At 40.1% G+C, this 13,706-nt stretch overlaps 1 protein-coding gene across 1 annotated transcript in view; it reads right to left on the bottom strand.

Annotated features, from left to right (window-relative positions):
* Positions 1–13,706, bottom strand: part of Phex (phosphate regulating endopeptidase X-linked) — a 300,129-nt gene that overhangs the window by 229,772 nt on the left and 56,651 nt on the right. Inside the window, exons 7-9 of the mRNA XM_021152917.2 lie at positions 10,777–10,893; positions 6,910–6,993; positions 5,581–5,726 (exon numbers count right to left, since the gene is read on the bottom strand). Coding sequence (XP_021008576.1) covers positions 5,581–5,726; positions 6,910–6,993; positions 10,777–10,893 — 347 coding nt within the window. The remainder of the gene's footprint in view (positions 1–5,580; positions 5,727–6,909; positions 6,994–10,776; positions 10,894–13,706) is intronic.

Here is a 13,706-nt window from a genome sequence, read left to right as displayed (position 1 = left end):
TCTGTCTCTCTGTCTCTGTCTCTGTCTCTGTCTCTCTCTCTCTCTCTCTCTTTCTCTGTCACACAAACGTACACACTCCTCTCATTCATAGTTTCTTGCTCATCAGATCAAATTATTTAATTTGGAGCAATTCTGGGGCAGCCTCAAATCAGAATCATCAGGAATGATACATCAGACAAAAGAGGAAGAAGACTACAATACTCTTTGCCTTGTGAAATGCTGGTAATGGTTGCCATCTGCCTTCCAAGAAAAAATTATTTGCATCATTTGTTAGTTTTGATGGCTTATAGAATTCCTAGCACAGTTGATTTTAAGCTGTGGGTATATAATTTGAACAAGGAGTTAGGAATAGCTGTAAGTAACTTAAAGGAGGCAGCCCCTCCCTACCTACTCACTTCTCTGCTTGTACCATCACCTTTTTATCCTATGGCAACCCTACATCCAATAGAGGGCTAATATCAAATATATATAAAGAACTCAAGAAGATAGACTACAATAAAATAACAAATAACCCAATTTAAAAATGGGGTACAGAGCTAAACAGAGAAATCTCAACAGAGGAATCTTTTTTTTATTAGATATTTTCTTTATTTACATTTCAAGTGTTATCCCCTTTCCTAGTTTCCCCTCCGAAAATCCTCTATTCCTTCTTCCCTCACCCTGCTCCCCAACCCACCCACTCCCATTCCTGGTTCTGGCATTCACCTATACTGGGGCATAGAACCTTCATAGGACCTAGGGACTCTCCTCCCATTGATGACCGTCTAGGCCATCAACAAAGGAATCTTTATTGGCCTGGAAGCACCTAAAGATGTGTTCAACATCCTTAATCATCAGGGAAATGCAAATCAAAACAACCCTGAGATTCCACCTTACATTTATCAGAATGGCTAAGATCAAAAACTCAGGTGACAGCAGATGCTGGCAAGGATGTAGAAAAAGAGGAACACTCTTCCATTGCTGGTGGGATTGCAAGCTGGTACAACCACTATGGAGATCAGTCTGGTGGTTCCTCAGAAAATTGAACATAGTATTACCTGAGGACCCAGCTATACCACTCCTGGTCATATATCCAAAAGATTGTCCAACATATAACAAGGACACATGCTCCACTATGTTCATAGCAGCCTTATTTGTAATAGCCAGAAGCTGGAAACAACCCAAATGTCCCTCAACAGAGGAATGGATACAGAAAATGTGGTATATTTACACAATGGAGTACTACTCAGCTATTAAAAACAATGACTTCAGGGGCTGGAGAGATGGCTCAGCAGTTAAGAGCACTGACTGCTCTTCCTAAGGTCTTGAGTTCAAATCCCAGAAACCATATGGTGGCTCACAACCATCTGTAATGAGATCAGATGCTCTCTTCTGGGGTGTCTGAAGACAGCTACAATGTACTTATTTATAATAATAAGTAAATTCTTCAGCCGGAACAAGCAGGGACTGAGTGAGCAGGGCCGACCAGAGCAAGCAGAGGAACTAAATTTAATTCCCAGCAACCACATGAAGGCTCACAACCATCTGTACAGCTACATAAATACTCATATACATAAAAATAAATAAATAAATATTTTAAAAAAAACAATGACTTCATGAAATTCTCAGGCAAATGGATGGAACTAGAAAATATCTTGAGTGAGGTAGGCCAGTCACAAAAGAACACACATGGTATGTACTCACTGATAAATGGATATTAGCCAAAAAGTACTGAATACCCATGATACAACCCACATACCTTAAGAAGTTTAACAAAAAAGAAGGCCCAAGTGAGGATTTTTCAGTCTCACTTAGAAGGGGAAACAAAATAATCATGGAAGGTAAAGGGAGGGAGGGAGCTGTGTAGGAGGGGGAAGGGAATGGGGGTGCAGAATAAGGTATTGGAGAAAACAGGAGAGAAGCCCAGAGGGTGAGAAGAATGAATGGAAATACACAGCGGCAGGGAGTGGGGGCAGGGTGAACTTCTAGAAAGTCCCAGAGACCTGGGATGTTAGAGGTCCCCAGGACTCAATGGGGATGACCTTAGCTGAAATGGCCAAGAGTGGGGATATGTAATAATATATGGTACCTAGACAAGGCTCCCAGCAGAAAGATGAGATCACAAACTACCTTCAATTTTTTTGACCCAGAATTGTTCCTGTCTGAAAGAAATGCTGGGACAAAAATATAGCAGATTGAAGAAAGGCCATCCAGTGACCTGCCGAACTTGGGATCCATCCCACATTCCACGGTGGGCACTGAACTCTGATGTTATTACTGATACCATGTTGTGATTGCAGACAGAGGCCTAGTATGGCTGTCCTCTGAGAGGCTCTAGCAGCACCTGACTGAGACAGATGCAGATACTCATAGCCAAACATTGGACTGAGCCCAGGGAACCCAGGAAACCCCTGTGGAGTGGGGCTGGGAGCACCCTCTCAGAGGCAAAGGGGAGGGGAAGGGGATGAACTCTTAGAAGGGGGACTGGGAAGGGAGTAACATTTGTAACATAAATAAATAAAACAATTACAGACAGACAGACAGGAAAAAAAATGTATGTCTGGAGGAAGTCTCACTCCTCCTCCAGATATACAGATACTTCATTTTCCAGGTTCTCCTATTGTTAGATGTGTCACAAGACTAAGTCACACCTTATAGACTGTAGATGGAATTGACTTATCCCACTTGAAAACCTTTCCACAAACATTAGCCTTCACCTATTTTCTTTCTTCAGCCACTAGCTGAGTGGAGAGAGTGCCACAATCCTACAGTAAGATCATGCTACAAGATAGAAGGATCCTACAATATTTACAGCAACAGTGGGCAAATGAGAGTTAAGAGGCATCTTTTACAGTACCTGGCACATACAGTAACTATGGGGACCCAAGAAGCCCATTCCTCAATTAGAACTTTCAGATTAAACAAGTGAGGACCAACTATGATGAGCAGAGGATGTATTTTAGTGTTACTTTTTTTTTTCTCATCACCATGCAAGGACCTGGGAAACCAAGTTATGATAAAAAGGGAAGTGTAGGGAAAGATAGCAGGGAAAGAGACAAAGATAAAATGGGGACAGAGGAGAGAAAGAAAGAGACAGACACAATTTTTTTTAAAGATCTGTCAGCAATGTGTAACATTTATGTGGTATGCAAAGTACTGTCAATCTTAAGTGTACATGGAACTACCATTGTTTTGTTTTGTTTTGTTTTTGATTATTTGGTTGTTGAGAAGAAATTGCTTAAAACATCTGGGTTTTAGCATATTGTCTAAGCGAAATGTTTTACAGACATAATGTCTACAAGTAGCCTTCCATCTAAATGCTTTTGCATTATTGCTTACTGTGTTCACATTTGTCTAAGTTATCAATTTGGCATGAGCCAGTCTGTCGCCCTCCAGTCATAGTTCTTCCTACTGCCTTTCTTTATGAAAAGTCTCACTGTTGAAAAATTTAATCACTAACAGAATTTCATGGCCCTGATTACAAATTAGGCTTTGGAGAAAAATCAAATTGATACAATTTCAAAAAGTTCCTACTATTTTAGAATGAAGGGCAAAGTCACCAGAAGAAACTAATACCATAGATACTGAACAATAAATACACAGTGTGGCAGATACTCCTTTTTGTGAAAAAAAAAAAAAGCATGCAAATCTAAAATGTGTTCAATGACTTAGTGCCATATGGAAGTAGAAGAATACTTGGGTTCCATTTCATAGTACAAGTTGAGCAACCCTGATCAATTAACCTGAAACCCAAAATGCTCCAAAATCTACAACATTTAATGCAGTAATTTTACACTATCAATATAAAAGTCCATACCTAACCTCCTGTGAAGAATCTCAGTTAAAAATATGTACATGTGCAGGGCAGTGGTGGTGCACGCCTTTAATCCCAGCACTTGAGAGGCAGAGGCAGGCGGATTTCTGAGTTCGAGGCCAGCCTGGTCTACAGAGTGAGTTCCAGCACAGTCAGGGCTACACAGAGAAACCCTGTCTCAAAAAAAAAAAAAAAAATGTACATGCTACAGAATTGTCATAAGGGTCTACATTATACATGAAACATAATATTTTTTAATTTAAACGTGGATCCCATTCCCTAGATATCACATTAAGTACATAATCACTCTGGGCCCAAGTACTTTGGATAAAGGATGTTTGACCTCTATTTTAGAGCTAGACAGTAGTTATATAATTTTGTAATTCCTCCAGGCTTTCCCCACCCCATTAAAAGAGAATCATAAAACTATTTAAAACTCCAGATTCTTAGGGCTAGTGAGATTGCTCAGTAGGTAAGAACACTGGTTGCTGTTGCAGAGGACCCAAGTTTGGTTCCCAGCATCCAGGTGTCAGCTCACAACTGTCTGTGCACATGCGTATATGTGTATGTATGTATGCATGCAGGCAAAACATTCACAATATAAGAATAAACTAGTCTTTTACAAAATAAAATAAAATACAGACTCCTGACCCCCTCCCTGCAGACCTACTTCACCGGACTCTGTGGGGGAGGTGGGATTTGGCATCTGTATTTTCAGCAAGGTCCTAAGGAAATGCTTCGGATGTCACTTGCCCTGTACAGTATATTGGAATAGCAAGGCTTACTACCATCACATATGTTTACCCACTGTCAAATTCACCTTTCACTTAGCAAACTTCTAAAGGATCGCTACTTCTTTCTAAATGGTGTATTTATTGTTTCTCCTGTGTTTTGTCTGTATATTGTCAATAAACATAGAAGATATCTTAAACAAGCGCAACACTTTGTGAGAATCTAGATGTTTCTATGGGGTAGAGGCAGGCATTAGATGCTATATTTTATTCCTAGGACTTCTGTTGGTGCCTTTAAAAAAGAAACTTAACTCTTGGAAACATAGACATAATCTAAGTATATAAAATGTTTTTTTAATTACAGCACAGAAATTAGTTTTAGTAAATTATTTTTATAAGCTTGTTCACCTTTCATTTTCTGTATCAAATCTAAATGGCCTAATGAACAAAAAAAAGCTCAGGCATTTTGTGAACTTTTTTTTTCATTGTAGTGCTAAACTAGCAAAGCTACAAATCCTAAACATTCTTTAAAACAAGAAAAATGTGGTTATGCCTAAAGTTGTTTCACCCACTCACTTTTCCTATAGCTCTCAAAGTAGTCTTGTCTTTTCAACACAGGTAATTTGGTCTGTTGCCAAAAAGAATAAATGGCTTGTTGACTAACAAATAACAAGAAAGAAGGAAAAGGTGCTGCAAAAGACCAAGAATGAACTGTGGGGAAAACATTTATATGGAAATCGCAGGAAATAACATCATTGCTAACTAGTTTCCAAAACTAATAAACAATTTTTGTTCTCAGAAAGAACAGCATGAAGAAAAAAAGAAACTGGAGCAAATATGGTGCAAAAACATTGGTTGTTTGTTGTCATCTCAGCAAGTGAATTATCCCAGACGATGATGTGGGCCTATTTATCACAAAGGGCACTGTAATTTTCCCTATGACTGTTTTGCTGTAACTTTCTTTAAAAGCAATTTTCAACGTACATGAAAAATAAAGGCCTTTTTAATTTAAAGAGAAAACATAAGCCTCAGTAAAATGCATATGAAAGTTCTTACTTCTTCCTCTCGGCACCTAATATCCTAAACAAATCTTTAAAGTACTGTGGGACGCGGACCACCACATTCTCCGAGGGACCAATGTCTTTCAAGTGTGGGTAGAGTCTGGTATCAATGACCTTCTTGATATAGCCCAGCCAGTCAAACTGAGGATAGAGAAAACAAATGAAACCTATGTTAAGGCAGCAAGTAAGAGGACAGGCATTCAAATACAGTAGGCCGAGCATAATCCATTCTGTCTAAATCATTAAAGATGAAACTGCTCATCATTTGCTTATCCAGAAGCCACAGTCAGATCATTACCACTCAGACATAAGGGCATCATCAAAAATGGAGCCTGTATTCTGTACCACAGACTTCTAGAATAATAGACACTCTTGTATGTTAATATGATGCACTCCCGTAGCTGTTCAAACCCTCTTCTCTCTCCATCTTCTGTCTACCTTGCTCCCTTAGCCCTACCCCATCCCATGCCCATTTCTTCTCCTCTAATTCCCTGCACTCCCTCCCTCAATACTCTCCCTCTAATTGTCATATTCTCCCTCTTCTTCCCTTAAACACAGACACAGCTACCTCAACACACCATTGGTCTTCTCCTCTGTGCAGCCTCTCATATTTCAGGAGGGAAAAAGTCACAACAGAATAACACATCTCCAGTCTATAGGGCATCACAGTATATCTCTAAAACAAACGATGCTTGTTCTTTGTATTGGTTTTCCTAAAGGCCATTTCCAACTCTTTTCCCCTTGTCTGCCTCCACTAGTGAACCTGAAAGCCAGTTACTTATTTGCCTAGCACCCACTTCCCTACCCCCTGCCCAACAGCAGGATTGGCCACATGACCCAATTCTACTCAGAATTTTAAAAAACCATCTAAGAATATTCTGAAGGGAGGGCTTTTCTGTTTACCGTGGGAAAATAAAGAGTTCAGGTGGGTCCAGGTATGCTTCCCCCTTCTCCCTGCCCTAATATGGAGCTACATCACCCACTTAGTGACCATGTTATCCAAATAAAGTTAAATATCCCAAGGAGGGTAAAATGTAAACATAAAGTCTGTGCAGTGTTAAACAGCTGGACCAATGCCAACTAGTCCCCATGGCTGTGTCATGAGAAAATGGCCTTACCGTTTTAAGCCACTATCAGAAAACTTTTTGTGTTCCCTACAACTAAGGAAATCCTATTGCACACACAAGGATATTTTATGTGATAGTTGAAAAGAATGATGATAAGCAAAATGATGAATAGTAAGATTTACAAGGCTAAATTTTATAAACAGAATCGCTTATAAAATATCAGGAAACAGAAGTTTTTGTGGAGAGCTTTCACCAACCTGAGGAATCATAGCACTGAGTTCTGAGATGTTCATTTTGTTATACATAGCCTCACTGGTTCGGTTCTCATGTGGAATCATTATCTGTCAAAAAGAAAATTGGGTTATTTTTTCAAATGGATCATTTATTATTGCATGACTGCCTTTCACATGTGCCAAAACATCTGTATATTATTATCAACTTTTTCAAGACTTTGGTGTGATGCCTAGTTGTGGGGGAAGTTTTTTAAAAAACAAAGCAAAAGCATTTTAGGCAGGATTAAGAAAATAAAAAGAAACTAACATCCTCTTCAGTAAGAAATATTGTCCCCAGTACAAAGAGTTCCCAGAGTGCCCTTTTCCTCTACCATGTGGATGGGCCAAGTCCATTGTTTGCTCAGTTCTGACAATCAAGCTAAAGTTACACAATTAAGGTCACCATTCCATGTGTACCTATGCTCTCCAGACAATGACCTCCACTCCTTCACCTCTAGGGGAAACTGGTCATTGACCAAAAGGAAGCTATGTGCATATCATCGGTACCTGTGACCATTTTCTCTGACCTTCAGGTTACCTACTGCTGGAAGTATGAACTGGATTACAACCTGAGTGGGCATTTCACAAGCTTCTAGCCTCCCCCAGATTTATTCTAAGCATTGCAACAATAACTCTTCCTCAAGAATCATCTTAATCACTTCCATTGGCTGATGACCAGAGCTCCTTTATGACATCATCATCTTGCTCCAGTGCCTTCTATCTTTCTATTCCTTTGCATACATTCATCTTGCCATCTTCCACCTCACCTACAACTCTCCTAACCCCATAGATGAAGCCCATTATCACCATCTCCATGGCTTGGTCTGAGGTCTATATTCTCTAACAAGCCTTTGCAATTGAACTTCATTTGGTACCAATCACCAGTGTCTCTCCATGGATGAGTCTTCTCTCTCCTTGTTCAGTGTCCCAGACAGGGCCAGAGTGGATGAGTATTTTGTAGCTATCTTTACTTATTTGTATTTGATGAGGCCTTTTTCCATCCTCAGCCTCAAAAACTTCCCTAAAACTGTGTATCTCGGTAACCTTAGATGTGCCTAGTCACCTGAAGACTAGGGGAATGAGAGGAACATTCCTAACAGGCTAAAAGTCCATACTCCACAGATATTTCAAGTCAAAATCAGAGGAGCAGAATGGCAGGCAATTGCCCCTCTGTTTGAAGTGTTTCAGTGCCCTCATATCTCTCTCCCCACTCTCCACTGGAGAGAGGCAACAAGTCCCTTACTGTTTCCTTACTGTTTGTGAATCCTAAATCATTCCCTCAGAGTATGCCTGCATGTCTCCTCCACCCTCCTTCTCCTTCCTCAGCTCAGAGTCCTAGCTCCAGGTTCAAGGTCTTCAGTCTCAAAGCTGTGTTCATTTCTCCAGCAGCTGCGCCCCTCCACAGATGGATTTGTCCCTTCAGTTACCCTCTCAACCATTCTCAGTCTTACCCCAGCCCAGCAGTTTCCAGATTTCTTCTTGATCTAACTCCCTGGCTCAAGGCAGGGCCATCCATGCTATTTATCACACCTTCAATTCAAATTAGTACTCTGGACCTCTTATTTGCTTGGGAAAGGGATCCAGAATCCAAACAGCCTTCAGACTTGGCTTTTAGGCTCTTCACAGTCTTCACTACCTTCAAGTGACATGCAGTAATACAATTTCTAATGTAATGTTGGGGTTCATTAAGAATATGTTTTAATATAGAGTGAATTAGAAAAACGGGATAAAGCCGGGCGGTGGTGGCGCACGCCTTTAATCCCAGCACTCGGGAGGCAGAGGCAGGTGGATTTCTGAGTTCGAGACCAGCCTCGTCTACAGAGTGAGTTCCAGGACAGCCAGGGCTACACGGAGAAACCCTGTGTCGAAAAACCAAAAAAGAAAAAGAAAAAAAGAAAAACGGGATAAGAGAAATTTTAATAAAAGGACAGTATAATATGCCCTATTATAGACACAGGCTTGATAAAAAGACTTTTCAAAAATAAACTGGGAGAACATACATGTGTATAGTGTATGTATGTAAGTCATGTATGTAAGTCAGAGGACAACTTTGGACACTGGTCCTCACCTTCTACCTTGTTTGAAGCAGAGTCTCCATTTTTGGCTGCTAATGCACTGAGTAGACCAGGCTAGCTGGTCTGTGAGCTTCCCAGAATTCTCTTGTTTCCACCTCCCATCTCAAAGTAGAGGCACTAAGATGATAGACATGTACTCCTGGCCCTGCATGGGTTCTGGGAATTCAATTGCATGTACTCATGCTTGTACAGCAAGTGTTTAACTGACCGATTCCTCAACCTTAGCCCCTAGAAAGAAGCTTTTTGTTGTGAGTAGGAATTTGGACAAAGATATATGTGATGATCATCACTGTAGGGGGAGGCCTAATTCCTCAGCCCTACCCTTCATCCTAACACATCACCTCCAGTTTACAGAACATAAAGCCAATAAACACTCGGACCTCAGAGTTTTTATTAACTTCCATTATAAAAGATCACCAAGGTCTTCCACAAGCAAATGTCACCACATTAATTCTCTCTGGTCATGAGAATATTTAGGGATTTAATATCTTGACTCTTCTAGAAAGCAGTCATTCTATAAACAAAGCTAACTATTTAGGATTTAGCATTCTCCAACAAATTAGTTTTCATTCCCCTCCCCCTTTTTTGTCTCTAAGGTGATTTACTCAAAATATAGTACGTGGCATAGTGGCAATCATTAAAGTAATACCAAAAAAGTGGGGAGTTATGGGAGGGTATGGAGGACTTTTGGGATAGCCTTGGAAAAGTAAATGAAGAAAACACCTAATAAAAAAAAAAAAAAAAAAGAATGTAAGACCAAACACCACAGGCTGTGATGGCACACACCTTTAATCCCAGAACTCTGGGAGGCAGAGGCAAGTAAATAACTGTGAATTCCAGGCCATCCTTATCTACCTAGCAAGTTCCAGGATAGCTGTGGCTACATACAAACACTTGTTTTTTAAAAACACATACACAAAAGAGGACTGGAGAGATGGCTCAGAGGTTAAGAGCACTGACTGCTCTTCCAGAGGTCCTGAGTTCAATTCCCAGTAACCACATGGTGGCTCACAACCATCTGTACTGGAATCTGATGCCCTCTTCTTGTGTATCTGAAGACAGCTATAGTGTACTCATATACATAGAATAAATAAATAAATCTTGTTTTAAAAATGAAAGAAATATAAAAGTAAAGAAAGATAGCTTCAAAGTAGCATCAGCAAGGCAGCTTTCAAGTTTAAAGTGTGCCCTCTACAATTTTCTACATCAAACTTCAGACTCCATATTGGTAAATTTCTCTGAGCTCAAATTTTATCAGAGTCACTCTGAGTAGAGATGATGCAAAAAAAAAAAAAAAAAAAAAGTATGTTGGATTAAAGTTACCCTCCAGGACTAGGGGCATAGATTAGTGGTAGTGTACATACTTAGCATGTGTGAAACCCTGCATTCAACCTCTAGCACCACAAAAAAGGGAAGAAACCCAACTTTTAATGAAATCACTATTGAGCATATGTCTTCTATTTAGGCCATAAAAGAATTTCTCTGTGAAAACAGGTGGCATTCCTTGCTGGCATTCTCTGACCACAGTGGAATAGCACATAGACACCAAATAGCTTAAACCAGTTAAGTGGAAGAAATGAGGAGCTCTTAATTCATGTCATGGCTCTTTTTACCTCCCAAAGAGGATGTATTGCTATTACCTTGGATACAAAGGGCAATGGCACAGAAGGTTCCCATTGTTTTCAATTTATATTTTCATTCAGTGTGTATTGTTTACAAAGTAAGGAAAAGTAAAGGGTATGGGGAAGAAAGAAAAAGGGTTGCAATTAAGACTTACCTCAGCTATCTTAATTTCCAGTCTAAGCACTGACTTCATATCATGTTCAGCTCGAGAGCTATTAGCTCCTAAAAGCACAGCAGTGTCCACCATGAATTTGTAAAGGGCATCCCGATACTGTAAGAGATAAAGAAGCAAGTGTCCATGACAACAGCCTGGTAGGAAGGATGGTTTAGAGATACGGAAGAGCAGAAACAGTAGGTGGAAATAAGCTGTCTTCATTTTCACTTTGTACTCAGAGTATGAAACCAGCATTATGCAATGCCAGCCACCTACCTGCCACTTTGAGAGGAAAAATAAGAGTGATGAGTGCATGGGTACTATTTCTGTGACAGATAGAGTTGCCCAGGCATCAAACATCAAGCAAACTAGTTTTGTGGTAAGTGGTGATATTATGGATAAAAGAAACCTCTCCAAATGAGTCCAGAATAGAAAGGTAAAGGTCAGGTGGTGTCTCCTTCCTAGGCAAGTGATGCTTTAATAAAGTAATGGGAAAGAACTGTTTCTAAACGCAGAGGACCTGATCCATGAACACTAATGCCGAGTATGATTTATTCCCATCCAGCTCCATTTACCCAGCTTCACACTAAAAAATAAAAGATGATTACAGTGGTTGGAGTCCTGTGTCTTTTCAGCTTCAGTTTCCAGAGAGTACTCATCCCTGGCTCAGGGGGAAAGGGTGAAATGATAATAAGAAACCTAGCAACTATCAAATAGAGAGTTTCATCTCTAAGGTACACCTTGACCCTGCAAGCTATTCTTACTGTGTGGTAAGAATAACTTACCTTAAGACCTATATGTTTCTTGGTAGATAACCAACCTTTTAATAAATGAAATTCAGTCAGCAAGCCCTGCTAATAGTCTTAATTGCAGAGAATGTTTTGCCCTTCCCAAGTCTACTGAAAAAGTATTACACTAGCTCAGTACACAAGGTGGCTTGCTAGGCAAGCTGGGCATATGATGGGGAAAGGCATACAAATGAAAAACCAAATAATACTTGAGTCTGTTTATAAGTGTGTGCTCTAGTGATGAAGACAAACATAATAGCTGTAACATGAAGCAAGCCCCCCAAAAAAATGTCTCTTAATAAAGCCATTGTAGGCATGAAAGCCAAAGAACTAGAGGATTTCAGCCTGGAAAATTTGGAGACATACCATTTGAGGGGCATGGGAACAGTGAGAGAAGGATCCTTCTGCTAGAGAAGAACAAAATAATTGAGTTGGGAGAGAGAGGCTGAAAGTAAGCAATGAAGAGGCCTTGAACTTCTTCAAAGGGATTTTGACTCTATCTTGAGAGCAAGACATACTGGGAGTGGTGGTATAGGCACAGAACTTGCCAAGTGATGCTAACGGTCTTTTAAATTGACAGTGGTTACAACTAAATGTGAATGGCTGTAGTTAAGGCAAGAGTGGATGGATGGGGGGGGCAGGTGTTCAGAGGAAGAATTCCTTGTAAAGATAATATTATTTGGACTTGGTTGACTATTTATAGGGAGAGGAGATGATTTTAAGTCTGGTTCCTGAGATTACAGCAGAAGCAAAGATTCTGTAGTCTGGCAAAAAGTTGACTCAAGAAGGAAAACTTAGCAACCTCCTTTAATGAGTTGCCTCCTCTGCCTGAAAGATGCCTAAGATGTGGACTAGTTTGAGACCATTCCGAATATAGAGAGGTTATAAGCACAGAACCAGGAAACTGGGTGGGACATGTGAGACTTGGTTGAAGAATTAACATTTTCAACTTGGATCTTGTATCCCAGGTACCTCAGAGACCAGTCTGCGCAGGAGAGCCTGTGAACTGCATAAGCAACATAGCTTCTGGGACAGGCCCCGTTTCAGGCCCTCATCTTCAGCCAGGAAGCAGATGTGAGCTCCTTCCCCATCAGAGGAGAGGTGGCCTGAAGAGAGTACTCTGACCACTGAGACTCAGGAGAGAGTTGGACTCCCAGGAGTGCTGACAGAGGTTAACAGAATCACAGGAGGAACAAGCTCCAGCCAGAGACACCTATAACAACTAATGCCAGAGATTACCAGATGGTGGAAGGCAAACATAAGAATGTTACTAACAGAAACCAAGACAGCTCACCATCATCAGAACCCAGCACTCCCACCTCAGCGAGTCCTGGATACCCCAACACACCCAAAAAGCAAGATTTGGATTTAAAATCGTATCTCAGGATGCTGGTAGAGGATTTTAAGAAGGAAATTAATAATTCACTTAAAGAAATACAGGAGAACACTGCTAAAGAGGGAGAAGGCCTTAAAAAGAAGAAGCACAAAAATCTGTTAAAGAAGTACAGGAAAATACTGCTAAACAAGTAGAAGCCCTTAAAGAAGAAACACAAAAATCCCTTAAAGAATTACAGGAAAACACAACCAAACAGGTGAGGGAATTGAACAAAACCATCCAAGATCTAAAAAAGGAAGTAGAAACAATAAAGAAAACCCAAAGTGAGACAACTCTGGATATAGAAACCCTAGGAAAGAAATCTGGAACCATAGACGCAAGCATCAGCAACAGAATACAAGAGATGGAAGAGAGAATCTCAGATGCAGAAGATTCCATAGAGAACATCGGCATAACAATCAAAGAAAATACAAAATCCAAAAAGATCCTAACTCAAAACATCCAGGAAATCCAGGACACAATGAGAAGACCAAACCTATGGATAATAGGTATAGATGAGAATGAAGATTTTCAACTTAAAGGGCCAGCAAATATCTTCAACAAAATTATAGAAGAAAACTTCCCTAACCTAAAGAAAGAGATGCCCATGAACATAAAAGAAGCCTACTGAACTCCAAATAGACTGGACCAGAAAAGAAATTCTTCCTGACACATAATAATCAGAACAACAAATGCACTAAATAAAGACAGAATATTAAAAGCAGTAAGGGAAAAAGGTCAAGTAACATATAAACACAGACCTATTA

Source organism: Mus caroli, unplaced genomic scaffold, assembly GCF_978045245.1.
Source record: "Mus caroli unplaced genomic scaffold, Mus_caroli_1 scaffold_5, whole genome shotgun sequence".
NCBI classification, from domain to species: domain Eukaryota; kingdom Metazoa; phylum Chordata; class Mammalia; order Rodentia; family Muridae; genus Mus; species Mus caroli.
Note: the sequence above shows the minus strand (reverse complement) of the source record. Positions and strands in the feature narration are given on the sequence as shown.